Raw genomic sequence first — 18131 nt, forward strand, 5'->3', positions numbered from 1 at the left:
CTGTGTGATACACTACCTGTCTTATTCTCATTTTTGGTGTTGACTTTGACTGAGATCCTCATGTACTCTGAGTATGCAGTCTACCACTGCAGTACTTGTTGATCCATAAGACCTTTTGACTTATACAAAATACAACATCCTGAGTTGGATGCATGGTGGTGCATTCCCATGACACCGGCATTGGGAGATAGAGGTAGGAGTTCAAAGCCAGGCTAGACAACAGGAGACCCAGTGGGAGATCTGTGGTGTAGGCAGATGTTTCTTTCCTGCCCACTAGTTCCCAAATACCTGACATGGAGACTCAATATTAATTACAAATGGTTAGCCAATAGCTCAGGCTTATTATTAATTAGCTCTTACAACTTAAATTATCCCATTTCTATTCATCTACATTCTGGTAAATGTCGTTGCCTCTTTCATCTTGCACCCCCATATCTCACTGGCATTCCTGACTCTGACCTTCTTTTTCCCAGTGTCCTTAGTCTGGTTCTCCTGCCTAACTTTATCCTGTCCAGGTATTATCCAGTCAGTTTCTTTAGTAAACCAATCACAGAGTAATTTACACAGTGTACAGAAGGATTATTACAGCACTGGGGACAGCTGAAGTTTAGTGTGTTCTCCACTCCTGAGCTCCATGTTGCTTTGTGAGTGTGCGTGTATAAAATATGTAGAAATATTTTTCATAAAAATATTGGCTATAGTGATGCCTTTCTCCAAACATTCCAAAGCAACTTTCATTTGAGAACTTTCTATGGTGTCTATGAGATTAAACCCCACGTTGTTCTTTAGACACAAGGAAGGACTAGATGTTGAAACCTGGCTAAAACTAAGCTAAGTATGTGGCAGCCACTTCTAAATCCAGGCTTTTCACCAGGATCCCCAGCAAGAGGTCTCTAATTTAAAAAAAAAATCATTGAGCTTTATATATCCTTAAATTTTTGTTCTGCTCCTAGGAAAGGAAATTTTATCTGTTACGAACTATTTCCCTGTCTCTGTGTACAATTTGTTATATTTCTATGAGTTTTTCCTTGATTCACATCGACTAGCTTGCCAGTCTTGTACACCAGCATCCATTCACCTGGACAGTGAGGCTTTAGTCAGCCCTAGAACAGTGGGGTCTTCTCAGACTCGAGCCTTTGCTAGCTCTTTGATTCTTGACTAGTTATTCCAGTTTCTTCTAGCATATTGAATTTTCTTAGGGATCCTTTGAAGAATAGGTGCTAGTTAGACAAAATCGTCCATGGGTTTCCTTTCATTCTGCATTAAACAGTGAACTCCACAGCCACCCCCTCCTCTGCCTGAGTGACCGCAGAAGCAGTTCAAGCCTCGATTCACTCAGCACGTGTGGGTCTGAGGCTCACCACCCCAGCGCTGCCTCCCTGCAGCCTACCACGCAGCTCCAGGCCATCAGCCTTCATTGAAAACAGATGTTAAAGCCGCTGTCTTAAGCTCCCCTCTACATGAGATACTTTTCTGATGGTCTCTGCCTGGTTTATACAGACAAGCATTTTTCATAATACTTCATCACCAAAAGGTGGCACTCATAGCCTTGTTTAACGATCCCTCTGTCGTAAGCTTCATATGGCATTGAAACATAGTGCGGTATTTAGATGAGACAGCTGATGGCAAGAGTGTCTAAGACAACAACTCTGTAGCAGTTCCAACCTTTCACATAGTGTTCTCCTTTTGGATTGCTGGCTCTTAGGTCCAAACAGTGTCTTCTTTAAAAATAAACAAACAAACGTATACTTATTTACTTTATTGTGTGGGAGAAAATGTGGACACGTGTACTACAGCATTCATGTGTTTGGAGAACAATCCACAGAACAATCTTCCCATCATGTGGGTCCTGGGGATCAAACTCAGGTCATCAGGCTTGGCCGCGAGCCCCTTTAGTTCACATCCCATCCGCCAACTGTCAGTATCTTCTTTCAGTTCTCATCTTTACCTTGATTGCCAGCCACAAAACAAGATGAGTGGATGGTATGAGAAAAAACTAGGGGCAGATATAAAATACAGTTTAAAAAAGTTTATTTTTTAAAAATTAAAATATCTACATCATCCCCGCACACTTTTCCCTCCAACTCCTTCTACCCTTTCTTGCCCCCTTTCAAATTCATGGCCTCTTTTTTCTTTAATTGTTTTACAAACACACACACACACACACACACACACACACACACACACACCCCTGTTGTTTGGTGTGTATATGACTTCAAGACTGACCACTCTGCATTAAACAATTAACGAGGGGGCTCATCCCTAGGGAAGACTACTTGCCTGTAATTTTCTGTCTAGGGGTGGAGTCCCATGAGAAATTTTTATCTTCCACGTTAGCAAGTCTATTGGTGTTATCTTTGTCCATCTCGTGTTTAGGGAGCCATGCTGTTGAGGTGTCATGGGTGTGGCTCTCCTGTCATTTCTATGAGGCATGATCTCACTGCAGTACTCTGATTTCCCCTTGAAGTCTTTCTGCCCATCCTCCTCAATGTTCCCAGCCTCAGGATCAGGGGTTGGGTTGTAATGTGTTCACTGGGGCTGGGCATCCGTGATCTTGTTCTCCGCGTGTTGACAAGTTGTGCTTTCTTTGGTGGTCTCCATCTGTCACAAACAGATACTTCTTTGTGTCGGGGTGAAAGTTACCTATACCTGGGCTATAAGGATATTGTTCAGAATGTACTCAGGGATTGTGCTGGTTTAGTAAATAGTAGTTATAAATTCTCCAAGTCTATGACTTCACTAGCCTAGTTTCTAGTGTCAGGTGTGATTTCCTTCCTGTTGGGCAGTCAGCAAGACCAATTACACAGCTCTTGCTCACCTCAAGGCTATGAATGCCCAAGGATATCAAAGTCCCTTTCTACCGGGGAAAGGATGAATTGTATGTGAATCGCTTGGGCTGAAGGCTAGACTTCTATTTGGAACAAATCCCCTGAGCATTTATTACAGAGTCACTTCATAAAGATCCAGTTCTATAGATTTCTTATGGGGGGATGCACAGGTCTCCAAATCCAGATCCGGCTGTCAAGGATCTGGCTTAGCTGAGATAAGGCAGGCACACGGTGTGAACACTGCAGTAACACTCCATGAACAGTAGGTGTACAGGCTTACCTAAGGCATGTGAGCATGTGAAATAAGATGAAATTGGTGTTTTTTAAGGATGGGTGTGTGTGTGTGTGTGTGTGTGTGTGTGTGTGTGTACCCAAGGAAGTCAGAAGACGGCGTCAGACCCCCAGAGTTGGTGTGTTTCAGACAATTTTAAGCTGTTGAGTGTGAGTGCTGGGACTTGAATCATCCCCTGGAAGGAGCAGAAATGCCTTTAATGGCTGAACCCTCTCTCTAGCCCCTGTGGTAAGAGTTTGCTGGAGAAGATCATTCATTCATCGGTCAGCGTTATCGATCACCCTTTTCCTTTTCATCAGTGTGCTTGGCACAGAAAATAAAGTTCAGAACAAAATGAACACGCACTTTGCTTTCAGGGGTAGCCTTTGGGGGCCTTTATGTTGAAAAGAACTCCGTTGTGTCAGGACGTGGAGACGATGTCCGTCACAGGACCGTGTGTGGAAATGCCCAGCATGAGAATTGGCTTGATGTGTTTCCAGGGTGACCTGGGCAGATGGAGAGTAGTAGAGGAAATGGTATGAAGGTCACAGGGCTGCAGCTAGGATGGTCCGGACAAAGAGTCGGATGAATCAAAGAGTGCCCAGGACTGGGATGACTCACTCTTTGTGTCACTTCTCTCGCTCAATAGTAATCTCCATTAACAGATGACAGGGCAGCCCAGGAGGACCACCGTCATCAGTGGGGACAGCGATGTTCTAAGCATGACATTCACTATCTTGCTCCGGAAATAAAAGGCGTCAGCCAGGCAGTGGTGGTGCATACCTTTAATCCCTGCACTTAGGAGGCAGAGAAGGGTAGATCTCTGAGTTCAAGGTCAGCATGGTCTACAGAGTGAGTTCCAGGACAGCTAGGGCTACACAGAGAAACCCTCTTTGAAAAAAAATAAAATAGCAACAACAACAATAATAAAAGGCATTAAGTGGGGCTGGAGAGATGGCTCAGGGGTTAAGAGTACTGACTGCTCTTCCAGAGGACCTGGGTTCAATTCCCAGCGCCCCCATGGTGGTTCACAACTGTCTGTAACTCCAGTTCCAGGGAACCTGACACCCATGGCAAAGTGCATGTAAAACAAACAAATCAAACAAATAAAAAGGTTTGCTTTCAGAAGTCCATGAGTAGCCTTTTTGCCTATGGAAAAAGCAGAGAGGGGTAACGCTGACTCCGTGTCAGGGAACAGCTGCTAGGTGTCTTGGCTCTTGTCAGACATGTCCCTTCATTTTGTTGCATTTAACTAAAGCCCCCGTTTAGCCAGTCAGTGTCTGTATCCCCCACCCCACCTGCCTCCGTCACCGATGATTGAACCTAGGGCCTCAAACTTGCTAGGTTTTACTGGTTTCTACCCCAGTCTATGCCCCCATCCCAAGAGTTTGCTCTTGTGACTCAGTCCTGGCGACACAAACACACTCAAAGAGCAGTTCTGTTTGCAGAGGAAACAAATCTGTGGCTCTTTGACACCGTCGACACCGTTCCAAACTACTCATCAGCCACTGTTAGCCCACTGGGCAGGTGATGCTCTACCCTCCGCTTCAGCTGTAAAATCAGGGAGTGGTGGGCTGTATCTCAAGGGGTGTAGACTGGAGGTCAAAGCCTTGTGAACGAGGCAGAGAGACCTATGCTCACCTCCCACTCCTTGCTTCACACAATACCAGGACGTTGACCCATGTGCAGTTGACTCAGCGTTGCTCACAGGAACGTGAGTCATTCAGTATGGTCTCCAAGTGGTGCCTGCAAGATAGAGTCAGAGCTGCTAGCGGCTGTATCGATTCAGGGCAGGAAGGATGCTGTGACAACAGCCGAAAGTTTCTGTGGAGATAGTGTGGCCTTTGACTCAGTATTTGATTTATTAGTAAACATGTTATTATTCTAGGTGTGATCATTTTGTGCGGTTATAATTTTAAAATATCTTTTGCTTTGAAATATACATATTGACTGGATCTGATAAACCGTGAACATGAGGTTAGTTCATAATTGCTTAATTATGCATAAGAGGGTTTGTTAAGTGACGCATGTGTTGAGAAATGAGACTCACCATAAACTAACCCTTATAATTTCTTATAATTTCAAAATTTTTCCCTCATTAAAGTTAGCAATGGGTTTTTTATATTTTCTCACATTTTTTTTTAAACCAGTCTTATTCCCTTAGTAAAATCATGTATGTTTGGTCCTGAACTGATAAGTAAGGCCCACCTTTGGTTGTTCCTGTAAAGATCCTAGATAAACTAGGACCCTGAGTGGTTAATGTGTGGTTAGTGTCTAGTAAATACTGAATGAAACCTAGGACCATGACTGCTTAACGTGTGATTATGTCTGATAAATGAACAAATGAAAGTCACAGCCCTGACTCTCTCGTCTTGTCTTTGCAGTGGAGCCCAGGGCGAGTATGCTGGACTGGCCACTATCAGAGCATACTTAGACCAGAAAGGAGAGAGGCACAGAACGGTGAGCATGGGCAGGCAGCTGGCTCTGCTGTGGGTGGTTGCAGGCTCAGATCACAGGGTCCCCTTGGTTCTGTGGGATCTGCCTTTCCAGTCTTCTTGGAAGTGGACAGGGAACCATATATCAAGAAACACATATCTGTGAAGTGACCATCATGATTCTTGCTTCCAAGACATCCCATGTAATCATCGTGAGGGGAAGCATCTAGAGATGAAAGGCTTTTGTGCAAACCCAGCATCTGGAGTCAGCCAGCTGGCCAGTGAAATGGTCTCTAGGGAGTAGAAGGCGGTGGGCAGCAGGATTGCTGCCATTCCCGCCCTCCTCTTTGGCGCAACCCTAGCTCTGGGCCTAAGACCAGAGCAATTTTAAGCCTAAGTATGGTCTGGGTTATATGTATCCTCAAAAGATGCCCATAAATATGTTCCCCCGTGGGGTTGTTCTCAGCTCTGACCAGTGCATTTCTGCTCCAATCTTTGCTTTGGGCATGGGAGTCAAGTTTGCAAAAGTGACACCTCTCAGATTTCCTGGGGACCAGCTGGTGCTACCGGACACTACTCAGGCCCCAGAAAGTTGTGGTGTGATCTAACCAAAGTCTCTAGTTATGGCCAAAAGAGTCCTGGTCCCTCCATTTTGAAGGTCAACTCTGTGCTAGGGTTTCCACTAAGCTGTGGAGATGGAATTTTTAGAGGGATCTTAGAGTAGGTGTCAGGAGACGGACAAAGGCCCTGACAGTTCCAGGAGAATTCCAGAAGGTTCTTTCCTAAGTGGGCAATATCAGTGAGTCATAGTCTAAACTCAGGTCCTTTCTGAGTTTATTGAAGTTGAAAGGGTTTTCTGGCTAGGCTGGATTTTGCAATGAAGAATTTTGAAACTTTCACTTTCTCTTTGGAAAAAAAGCAGACGGAACATTGTCTCCCTGTGTCTTCCCAATGGGAATAGAGTTTTCTTTAAATCCATCTGTCTATCTACCTATCTACCTACCTATCTCTGTATTGTGGTGATGGTGATTGAACCCGGGCCTTTCCCACGCTGGGGCAACACTGGACACCTGAGCCACATCATCGACAGTTTTTGTTTGCTTACTGTCATTATCACCTATATATAGCCCAGACTGTCCTCATATTCTCTGTCCTGCTGAGAAAGCCTTGAGCTCCTCATTCATCACCTGAGCCCATGCCCAGCTGCTTTTGCTATTTTGATTTGTTCCTATGTTAGCTGAGGTAGGGTCTCAGTACGTAGTTCAGGCTGGCCTTGTACTTGCCAATGTTTTGCTTCAGTTTCCCTAAGTGCCAGGCTCACAGTTGTGTTCTATCGTGCCTGTCATTGGACTGATATTTTTAACAATCATTGAAGCAAGTCATTTATGAATTCAGAAATTACTGGCCACCCTGGGCATGCACAGGGACAGTGTGGTGGCCTGAGATCTGGTGATGCGGTAGACAGGCATTTGAATTTGGATTTGCTCACTCAGCTTTCTTGGGGTCATCATCTCCTAGCTCTATGGTGGTCTTGAGACCTCAGCGACTCACAGAATCAGAAAGGGAACTATGGAGCTGAAATGTCCAGTTGAGGGAACACCAGATAATCCACCCCTGGTTCCTTCATGGTTCCCAAATCCCCGTAAGCCTTGGAACTCCATGTCATTGACTTTTTTACTGTTTTATGTTTGGGTCTCACAGGTCTTCCTGTGAGACCATCCACACTGCACAGCCATTGCTTGACAAGGAAGCCATCAGACCAGTGGTCCTCAACCTTCCAGATGCTGTGACTCTTTAATGCAGTTCCTCATGTTGCGGCGACCTCCAACCAGAAAGCTGTTTTGTAGCTACTCCATCACTGTAATTTTGCAACTGTTATGAACAGTAATGTAAATACTTTTAGAGCTAGAGGTTTGCCAAAGAGGTCTTGAGCCACAGGTTAAGAACCACTGCACCAAATCCACTCTGGCAGCGTCTGCGGAAGGCCCACGACTGAGCCATGATAAAGGGCCAGCCAGAATTCAGATTCTTTCCATTCTCTGGTATTTCCCAAGCCTGTGTTTACCTAACTCTGCATTCTGGCACTTGGAAACAGTTGCTTTGATATGGGAGTTGGGGATCAAGCCAGAAACTCCTAATGAGAGATTTTCCAAATTGGGTAGACTTCCATCTTTGGTGATTGGCTGTCTGTGGCTCTCGCTCCCTCTCTCAGCATCCCAGTTCTCCTCCGCTCCCCATGCCCTGGATGTGATATCCTCCCTGGCACTGGTGTGTGTACACTGCTATCACAGAAGCTGAGGGGCCATTCTGTTGACGAGTGCAGGATTATCACTTCTGGACAGTAAGAGGAGAAAGCAGGGAAGCCCCCCAGCCACTGAGCTCAGAAACACGACAGTGCTCACCAGTCTGGAAACATTGGCATCCTTCTGGACACACATTTAATTTAAGTCCCTTTTTTTAGAAAAGAAAAGAATGACTTATTATTCAAATCGCCAAGGAAGATTTTCCACATTAGTGACGTCAAGGCAGCTGCTCCCACACAATAGGCTCTAATGGAGTTCAGTTAAACATACCCTTTGCTTTTGAAAAGGAGTTGGAGACGTTGTGTGTTATAAAACTGCCCAGGTCCTGACGGTTCTCTGCCTTCAAGCTGTGTTGGGGAGTTATTTCACAGTTGCTCTTTGGTCAAGTCCCAGAGACTCCTGAAATAGAATGCCCAAGTTCATGATTCGTAGTTTAATTTGGGAAAATGAATTATTTAGCAAACATATTTAGCAATCACCATGTGCCAGACACAGAACATTTCCCAGCTCGTCTCTCCCTTTGCTGGTCAAATCTCAACTCAAGTCTTCCGACCAGAGACTAAGTTTCCTATAGAAAGGGGAAACACTGACCTTTCATGTGTACACATGTATACTTTATTAATATGATTATTAAATTTTGAGAACTGTTTTTCTTCCTGAATGCCTGTCATAGCCTTTAAAACAGAGAAGTTTCTAACTCATCACATGTTCAGCCATTCTTTGAGGAGGAAATCTGTAGCTCTGCACCAACCAGGCTTTCTAGAAGTTAGGACCTAGCATCCCCCTAAAGGATATAAGCATACCATGGTTGGATTCACCTTGGACTCTAAGGCTTAGAGAGAAACCAAAACTTCAACTCTGGCTCCTAATACTTCTGTGGCCAGCACAACCCTGTGATTTTAAAGTGAGAGGAAAAGTAACTCTGTGAAAGTAACTTAAGGTCCTTAGACTCCACAGAACACAGGCGTGTCTACCGTGAAAGTAACTTAAGGTCCTTAGATCTCCCCTGAACACACCTGTGTCTACAGTGCCTCTCTTTATTGTTCCAGGGATTGATTTTCCATGGCTGCTCTAGCAAATGACTGTAAACTCAGGGACTGACTTATAGCTAGAGACCAAAACTGTCTTCATGGTGTTGGTAGGGTGCTAGGGAGGACCTGTTGCCTTTCCTAGTTTCTGCAGGCCATGTGTGGTGGGGGCATATGCAGGTGCCCACAGAATTGAGCTATCTGATCCTTGGACCTAGGAAGGGAACTGGAACTCAGACCCTCTTCAAGAGCAGTACACACTCTTAACTGCTGAGCCCTCTATCCAGCCCCTCCCCAATCTTATGTGAGTGCATTTGTGTATGTGAGTGTATGTTTATGTCTATCTGTGTGTGTTTGTATATGAGTTTGTGTGTGTAATTGTGTTGTTTGTACAACCACTGCTTTAGAGGAATCAGCTGGAAGCCACAGTTTTCCTCCAGAAGCCCATTGTTATAACCCCTCTCCAGAGGAGTTGCCACACTGGGTCTGTGATTTTCCAAGCAGGCTCGCTCTCCACTTGAGTTCCGTTGGAGAACTTCAGCCCTGTCCCGTCTTGTCATGGTTCTGCCTGAGACCTGCAAACTGCAAGGTTTCTGTATTCACGCCATGATGTGGAGGATGGGAGATAGGAACCCCGGTTTGCGGCACTACACCCACCACTCCCCCAACCCCCATCAAAATCCTTTGTGGGGTGCGGCTCAGTGGCAGACCGCTTGACTTGCCTGCGTGCATGAGACCCTGGGTTCAATGCTCTGTGGCTACTCCCCTGACCCCAGCAAAAACATCCAATAGAGGGACTAGGGATGCAGTTCAGTGGTAGAGAGCAGTTGGAAAACATGCAGCACTGAAATCCAAAACCAAAATCCAACAGATCTTTTGGTTTAGTTGATGCGGGAGAATTGTCTGTATTCTGTCAATCATATTTTAATAAAACGCTGATTGGCCAGGCAGGCAGTATAGGTGGGAAAACCAGACAGGAAGTAGAGGTGATGCAATGAAAACAGGAAAATTCTGGGAAGCAGAGAGGTTCCTCCGCCACTCCTGTGCAGACCACTAAAGAGGCAACATGTAACCTGCCCTGCTGAGAAAGGTACGGAGCCATGTGCTAACATAGATAAGGATAATGGGGTAACATAAGTTATAAGAGTTAACAAGAAGCCTAACCTAATGGGCCAATCAGTTTATAATCTTATGGAGTCTTGTGCGTGATTTTCTTTGGGACCTGCCGGCTGTGGAGTACTAGGTGAGACAGATACCCCAACAAGCTGGCCCCTGCCATGTTACATTTAGTGTCAGCTGTACTCTTGAGACAGTGTCCCTTCATTTCTTCCACCGAAGTCATGTCCCATCAGCAGTTACCTATTGTACTGTGGATAGAAGGCATTTATTTCATGAATGAGTCGTGTGAGCACAGGGCAGGTGTTGATCCTCACACAAGTCGTTCACAGCAGAGTAAGCACCCAGTAGGTGCTGGCACAGCACGGTTATGTTGACCTAGGGAGGCCCCTGGGGTGTATCTGTCTTGGTTCAGCCAGGAGCATCCCTGAGGCTATGATGAGGGCAGTGGCATCCTAGGCTTCAACTTCTGACCTTGTACTCCTAAAGATGCTTCCCATCCGCTACATCTAAGACAAGGTTAGAAGAGGCACAGGCCGCTGTTAGTGCTCTGGGATAAGGGAGGACATTCTGACATCTTTAGGAAAGTATTTGGGGATTCAAATGGAAACGCCCCTTCTGGTCATTGTTTCGCAATAACAGCACTGACGGCAGCAGATTTCAAGGCACTAGGGGTCAGCTTCAGTAAAAACATGTGGCGCCTAATTTTGTGTCATCGGCATGTTAGGAGACTTTCTCTAACTTGAGATACCCGGTGATTTTTTTTTTCTTTCTTTCTTTCTCCTTTTCTGCTTCCTTTCTTTGTGTTCCCAAGGTTTGCCTTATTCCTAAGTCAGCACACGGAACGAATCCGGCAAGTGCCCACATGGCGGGCATGACGATCCAGCCCGTGGAGGTGGACAGATATGGGAACATCGATGTGGCTCACCTCAAGGCCCTGGTACTCACTCTCCTCTTCACGGATTGGGGGGATCTGGGTTGGGAAGACACGGGATGGTGATGTGTAGGGGAGTAGATGGATGGGGTAAACATTGTCTTCTCTTATATTCTAATGAAAAACAACGATTCCTCTTCTGAATGGGTCTGTAGGGAAAGAATACAAAATCCAAAACAACCCTAACAATCTTTAAGGGAAAGAGAAAAATAAAAAGCAATTGTAACTTGGTTCCCCAGTTAAAAGAAGCCACGTCTTCTTTCCCCCTCCCTCCCTCACAGAGAAAGGGTCCTTTTCAGTCCCCTCCACACCCCGATTCTTCCAGTTGAAAGGTAATGAATGAGGTATTCAATGTGCTGTCACAGTAAGACAGCTCTGCAGGGCCTGCTTCCCTGTCTGTCCTCAGAGATCTCCATTCACTGCCACACAGTCAGTCATGGTTGTTTCGAGAATTAAAGAATGCACGACGCATTCGGATTTTGCAGACGTCCCAGCCATGCTGTGCTGGATTCCAGGCAACATTCTACCCTGTTTCCTCCACACCAACCCCCACTCTCAGTCTCCCAACCTCCAGGAAGAGGTTGCTTAGCAACCGTATCTGTTTTCCACCAGTGGACTGGAGGCTGCATCTTAAGTGGTAGGAAAATTGGTGGAACAGCGATGTGATTCTGTCAGGGTGATTAGGCATGGGTCCTGAGGACCGACGTCAAAGCCTTCACAAGGACACTGAAAATGCACAGCCCTGTTCCTCTTTTCCATCCTCCCCTTCCATTGCCATCTTTATTTTTTTGGCCATAAATATCCTGCGTCATTAACTGTAATTACTAAGTCTGTCCAGTATAGAATATATGCAATATGACTTGATTTTCCATTGCCTTCCTTTGGCTTGATAGCCAAAAAAAAAAAACCTAGAAATTATCCTTTATTTATACAATTGTTTTCTTGGGGAAAAAAAAGTGAAAGAAGTAGGTATAGCTATATACAGTGGTTCTCAACCTGTGGGTCTAACCCTTAGAGAGGGTCAAGCAGCCCTTTCACAAGGGTCACCTGAGATCACTGGAACACAGGTGTTTACATTATGTTGTTAACAGCAGCAAAACTACAGTGATAAAGTAGCAATGAAAATAATTTTACCACGGGGGGGGGAGCTCACCTAACATGAGGAACTGTAATAAAGGGTCACAACATCAGGAAGGTTGAGAACTGCTGGCCCAGTGGCACAACCTCGTCACCCCAATACTTCAAAGGGAAGTCACAAGTCCAAGGCTAGCCTTGGCTACATAGTAAGTTAGAAACCAGTCTGAGCTTCTCAAGAGTCTGTGGGAAGGAAAGTAGAAAAGTGTTAACCAAAATATAAGCAGAAAGGCTAGCTGGAAAATTAGCCATGTACAGAGATGCCTCCCCCACCTTCCCAATAGCCCAGGGTAAATTTTGAGGTGGTTTGAACCAAAGCAGAATCATTTTGTAGAACTGGACCCAACATATCCAAAAATCTTCTGAATAGCTTCTTGCTTTTTGTTTTAATTTTGTCGCATGTAACCCAGGCTAGCCTCGGAGTTGCTGTGTAGCCAAGGATGCCCCTGCTTCCCCAATGGCATGGTTATATGAGTGTTCCACTATGCCTAGTTTTTGATTTGGTGCAGGGAGCAAGCTTAGGGCTTTGTGCGTATGAGGTAAACCCTAGATCAGTTGAATCACACCCGAAGCTTGGTTGCTTTCTCTGGACCACAGAGTCCCGAGAGGACTTGCTCTTACCTTAGGGTGAAGGAGCAATTGGCTGTGCAATTAGCCACTGTTGTAGACAGAGACATTGTCAAGAATTCTAATACCAAGGCTTCGCCTTCCCTGGTTCTTTAAAACGAAAAGCAAAGCCTTGGCTGAGAACGGATCACTTCTTCGTGTCACTCTTCTCCCCACAGGTGGATAAACACAAGGAGAACCTGGCCGCCATCATGATCACGTATCCATCGACCAACGGCGTGTTCGAAGAGAATATCAGTGATGTGTGCGCCCTTATTCACCAACATGGAGGACAGGTCTACCTCGACGGGGCAAATATGAATGCCCAGGTGCAAACAATTAGGGCCCACTGAGAAAATGAATAAGGACATGTTATTTATTTTTAATTTTGGAAGGATTGACTGATTTTATGAGTATAAGTGTCTTGCCTGAATGTATGTGTGTACACCAGTGCTCACGGAAGTCAAAATAGGACCTCAGATCCCTGGAACTGGAGTTTACCTGGTAGTGAAGCCCCATGTGGGTGCTTAGGTCCTATGCAAGAGCAGTAAGGTTTTTTTTTTACACTGCTGAGTCATCATTCTTGCCCAGTTTTGTTTTGATTTTTTTTTTTAAGCGATGAAGACTACTATTTTATGTGCTCTGGTGTTTTGCCTGCGTTTATGTCTGTGTGAGGGTGTCAGATCCTCTGGAATTGGAGTCACAGACAGTTATGAGCTGCCATGTGGGGGTACTGGGAATTGAACCCAGGTCCTCTGGGATAGCACCGAATGCTCTTAACCACCAGGCCACCTCTCTAGCCGCTTGTTTTCAGTAGGGCCCCAAGGGATTCAATCCTGCCTACCCGGGTTGCAGGAGTGACTGTGGGTCTATGTAATGTGTTCACCTGCCTATCTCTCTCCTTCTTTAGTCTGATTCCATTCATAGGTATAGTCCAGGGATTGCCTTCTGCTTTGGCAGCCTAAAGCAGACATTGCTGTCTATAGTCAAAGTGGCAGGATTACCAGTTGAGTAATGTAGCTGAGTAAGTGGATTGTCTCAGGAAGACTGGCAGCCTCACTTCCGCATCCTCAGCTCAGCATCCTGTGGGTCACAACCTTTCGGAGCTAAACAAACTTTTCACAGGGGAGCAAATCAGATATTTCCACTAAAATTCATAATAGTGGCAAAATTACAGTTGTGAAGTGGCAATGAAAATCAGTGTTATGGTTGGGGTCACCACAGCATGAGGAACTGTATTAAAGGCTCCCAGCATTAGGAAGGTTGAGAACCACTACTCTAGGCTCTTGCCAGGAAAGGGCCGTCCAGCCATGCACATGATAAATACCCAGCCTTGAACTGGCCAGGGAATGTGGTTCTGATACTGTAAAAGCTGCCCGCTCAGTAGAATGAACAGGCTGTCACTTTAGGGCTAGTGGCACTTCTCCTCTTCCCTCTTAAGGCAGACATTTAGGTGCAGACTGCCCAAGTGTGTATTTTAAGTCTGAATGGGGTTAAACAGTCAGTTGCCATCTCCATAGAAACCACAGTCACTTTGCCTGTGAGGTGCCAGGTTGACTGCAGAACGTTTAGGAATCGTTTCCTCATTGATATTTGGAAATTACATCGTGTGTGTGAGCACCTGTGGAGGTCAAAGGGTGACTTGGAGGAACAGGAGTCAGGTCCCTTCCTGTTCACTCATTATGCCTGTCCTATGTCGGATTGTCAAACAGCTTTACTGAGCCGTCCCACTCTCCCTGGGAAGCTTTTTCTGTAACCATTAGGGATGTGGCTCTGCCTGCCTCCTGGGGAGACACAGCCCAGAACAGCACGCCCTTCCCTCATCTGGAGGAGCCTTGCCAAGCTCCGATGTTTACTTCTGTTCTTTTCCTTTGGGGTAGGTGGGAATCTGCCGTCCTGGAGACTTTGGGTCTGATGTCTCTCACCTAAATCTTCACAAGACCTTCTGCATTCCCCACGGAGGAGGTGGCCCTGGCATGGGGCCCATTGGAGTGTGAGTCGTGGGCTGCTGACTTCGGGGTCGCTTTGGAAGCAGGATGGCTCAAGCCCTCTCATTCTTCCCATCCTGGTCTTCAAGTGTCAAGAAGGCCTTAATATCTAGTGCGCGCCTAGCAGGTGGCTGCAGGGCTGGGCAAGGAGTGTTGGGAGAGTGTCCAAACAGAAGCGTCCTTTAGTAACCGCAGTGACCTGGCCACATTGAGCTCCAGAGCAAGCTTGTTAGCAGTCGAGCAGGGGACTTTTTTAAAGCATCGGGGGTCAGAACTGGAATGTGGGCTCCTGTAAATGATTTGCCCCAAGAATTCCAAGAGCATTTTATTTTACTCATTTGCTAGAACACATACAGTCAGTGATAATATTGAGAGTGAATTGGGTCGAAAGGCACCTAACTTCTTACAGCTTTAATTTTTATTACATCTGTGATAAGAAAGGAGGAAACAAACTTTATTACTAGAGATAATCGGATGAAGTCACTGTTTACTGAGGGAATATTTCTTAGCAATTGATAGCTTTCTCTGTGTAGTAAGAACAGCCTTATCCAGAGCTTCTGAAGTTTTCTTTATTCCCTTTCCCTCCCTCCCTCCCTCTGTCCATCTGTCTGTCTCTTTCCAGACAGGGTTTCTCAGTGTAACAGCCCTGGCTGTCCTGGAACTCACTCTGTAGACCAGGTTGGCCTCGAACTCACAGAGATCTGCCTACTTCTGCCTCCCGAGTGTTGGATTAAATACATGTGCCACCACCGCCTGGCTCTTCTGGAGTTTTCAAAATGTGTGGTGGTTGGTGGTCAGGGAAGGGCAGTGTTCAGGGTTGCTGGGATCCTGGCTTTCTTGTTTTTCCTCTTGATTTGTATTATGTGTAGTGAATGAGTGTCCTAGGTGGTTCAGAAGGTGTGTAATGGGGCAGTGTTAACCCGTGAACCTCCAAGTGGACTGCCCAGGGCATCTCTTCAGCAGTCTTCTGTATCTGGTATACAGCTTAGAAGGATGTGGGGGTCCTCATGAGACGCCTCCATGGGCTGCCTCTGCCGAGTCCTACACCACAGTTCTTGGAAGCTGTTGGGTGGTAGAAAAGAGAGGGAGAGAGGGAGGGAGGGAGGGAAGAGATCTCACTTTAGTTGTTTCCTTGTTGTCTGCCCCCTCTCCCCCAGGAGTGTCAGGTCCCGTCCCTACCATCGTCAGCGTGCCCTTACTAAACAAAGAGTTCCTGGAGAACCTGCCCATTTAGTTCAATTGTATCTTTTTGTATCCTTTCAATGTGTCCTTTAAACCTTTCAATGTGTCCTTTAAAACCACCGCAGGAAGAAGCATCTCGCTCCCTTTCTGCCCAATCATCCCATTGTTTCCGTCAAACCAAATGAAGACACCTGGCCCGTAGGGACTGTCAGCGCAGCCCCGTGGGGCTCCAGTTCCATCTTGCCTATTTCATGGGCTTATATTAAGGTGAGGCCTGTGAACACGTGTCGCAATGGAGCCGTGGGACTTGAGACTTTCTCGAAGGGGTTGAAGATGAAGGCGTCTGGGCCTGGAGAGTGGGAGTCAGCGAACATAGCCAGTGACTGGGGTCGCTGCCAGTGCTGGGGTGGAAGAAATCGTCTCCAAGCCAGCTAAAATTATTTCATCTGTTCCTTTGGGTTCTCATGATGGGTTTACATTTTTCCAGACACGGTTAAGTTGCATGAGTCATGTGAATGGTCTGGCCACATCATGTGGTTTCCTGTCGGATTCAGACAGCGCCACATAAGCGGAAAGCCGTGCACAGAGTCATCGTGACACTTTGCTGAGACCCTGGAGTACACAGTAGGGTGTACTCACATTGTGTATCTTGTCGGCTTCGAGATAAGATGAGAAGCCGCAGAGATTTGTTTGGTGGTGATGGCCCGGGGAACTGTGTTTTCAGTGATAATTGGGTTTTGTCAGAGAACAGGCTTACCCCCACCCCCACCCCTACCCCCTTTGTCTTTCTCCACAGAAACACTCAAGCCAGAATTGATTCTCTGCAGCTTGTTAAGACTGGCCTGTCCACCTTCTAGAATGTCAAGTCTGTGGCTAGGCAGTCTTGCTCAGTTGCTAATTAGAGCAGCTCTTTCAAGCCCGTGGCCTTTGTTAAAGGAAGGGTGGCCCCTAGTGAGACAAAACCCCAAACTCAGCTGTACAAACCGTGCTCGGTAACTGCCCAGCTGGCTGGCTATTAGTGAATGCGGTGGCATTTGTGATTCTTTTTCGTTTTTAAACAAGCCTATTTTGTGAGACACGGTCCAGTCTGGGCACAAGCGCGTGATTCTCCCGCATCAGCCTCCCAAGTATGGGACTATAGGCATGAGTGGGTCGCCGTGGCTGGCGGGTATTTATGATTCCTTTTTAAATGATATTTCGAGACATGGCTTATTGTATGTGTATGGGTGATGTCTGCGTGTATATCTGTGCACCATATCTATGTAGCGCCTGTTGGGTACATCAGATCCTCTGGGGTTGGAATTGCAGATAGGTATTAATCACCATGTCAATGTGGGTCCTGGGAATTGAACTTGGGTCCTTCAGAAGAGCTGCCAATGCTCTTAACTGCTGAGCCATCTCTCTGGCTCTGTGATTCTTTTTTGTTTCATTTTTGAGACAGGGTCACGTGGATAGGGGCTGTCTTTGAGCTCCTGATCCAGCCGTCTTTATCGCCCAAGTGCGGCTTTACGGGCATGTGTTTCCCTGCATGGCCAGCTTCATTTATGATTCTTAATGAGCGGTGTCTTGGAAGGAAGAGCAACAGTTGTGTGCCTCGGAGCTTTGAAGCTGCTTTTAAAACGCCATGCAAGTTGTTTGCAAACTACAGGAACAAGAACAATGAGAAAGAAAATCTGCTCCTTTGCAAATAGTCAAATCCCCAGTTCCCTTTGATCCATGGGATCTGTAAATATGGGTTATTTGTGCAAACGTATTTGGGCCGGAGATCTTCTTACATATAGAAAAGGAAGGCCCCTAGGGCTGTTTTGGTCGTATGCCTAGAATACCAAACAGATCATGAGTTTTAGAACTAAAGAAGTGGTGTTTATTTGAGCCTTGTTTCGGGCTGTTTCTTCTCCCATAGATGCTAGCTAGAGCCTCCTCCTTCCCTCTGCAATCCACCGTGGACACTCGCTAAGGACAGTCTCTCCCTGATGCCCACTTGCCCCTCCTGACTTCCTACCACCTTTACTGTGTGCTCTCACCACCGTGTACCTTGGGTCCATCCCAATAAGAATAAAATCCAGCTGATGTGGATTCGTGCTTAGAGCTGCAGCATTTATAGAATGATGCTCAGTAACTGACGTGTAGCAAGAGAGGCAGCAGTTGGCTGCACCAAGTCCATGGCAACGCAAAGGCTTAGAACCTGAGGTCCCCGTCCATGTTGCTGCGGTGACATCCAGATGATCGTCTCGGCCTTCCCTACACTTGAGCTGCTGTTGGTCCACTCTCTCATTTGGCATGTTTCCCTTTTCCTTTTAGAAATC

General features: G+C 46.2%; 1 protein-coding gene across 1 annotated transcript in view; it reads left to right on the forward strand.

Moving 5' to 3' along the window:
- The window catches only part of Gldc (glycine decarboxylase), an 80099-nt gene that overhangs the window by 48795 nt on the left and 13173 nt on the right, over window positions 1-18131 (forward strand). Inside the window, exons 16-20 of the mRNA XM_085693779.2 lie at window positions 5484-5559; window positions 10796-10921; window positions 12835-12984; window positions 14536-14648; window positions 15951-16092. Coding sequence (XP_085549905.2) covers window positions 5484-5559; window positions 10796-10921; window positions 12835-12984; window positions 14536-14648; window positions 15951-16092 — 607 coding nt within the window. The remainder of the gene's footprint in view (window positions 1-5483; window positions 5560-10795; window positions 10922-12834; window positions 12985-14535; window positions 14649-15950; window positions 16093-18131) is intronic.

Source organism: Myodes glareolus, chromosome 7 (assembly GCF_982192425.1).
Source record: "Myodes glareolus chromosome 7, mMyoGla1.1, whole genome shotgun sequence".
Classification (NCBI taxonomy): Eukaryota; Metazoa; Chordata; class Mammalia; order Rodentia; family Cricetidae; genus Myodes; species Myodes glareolus.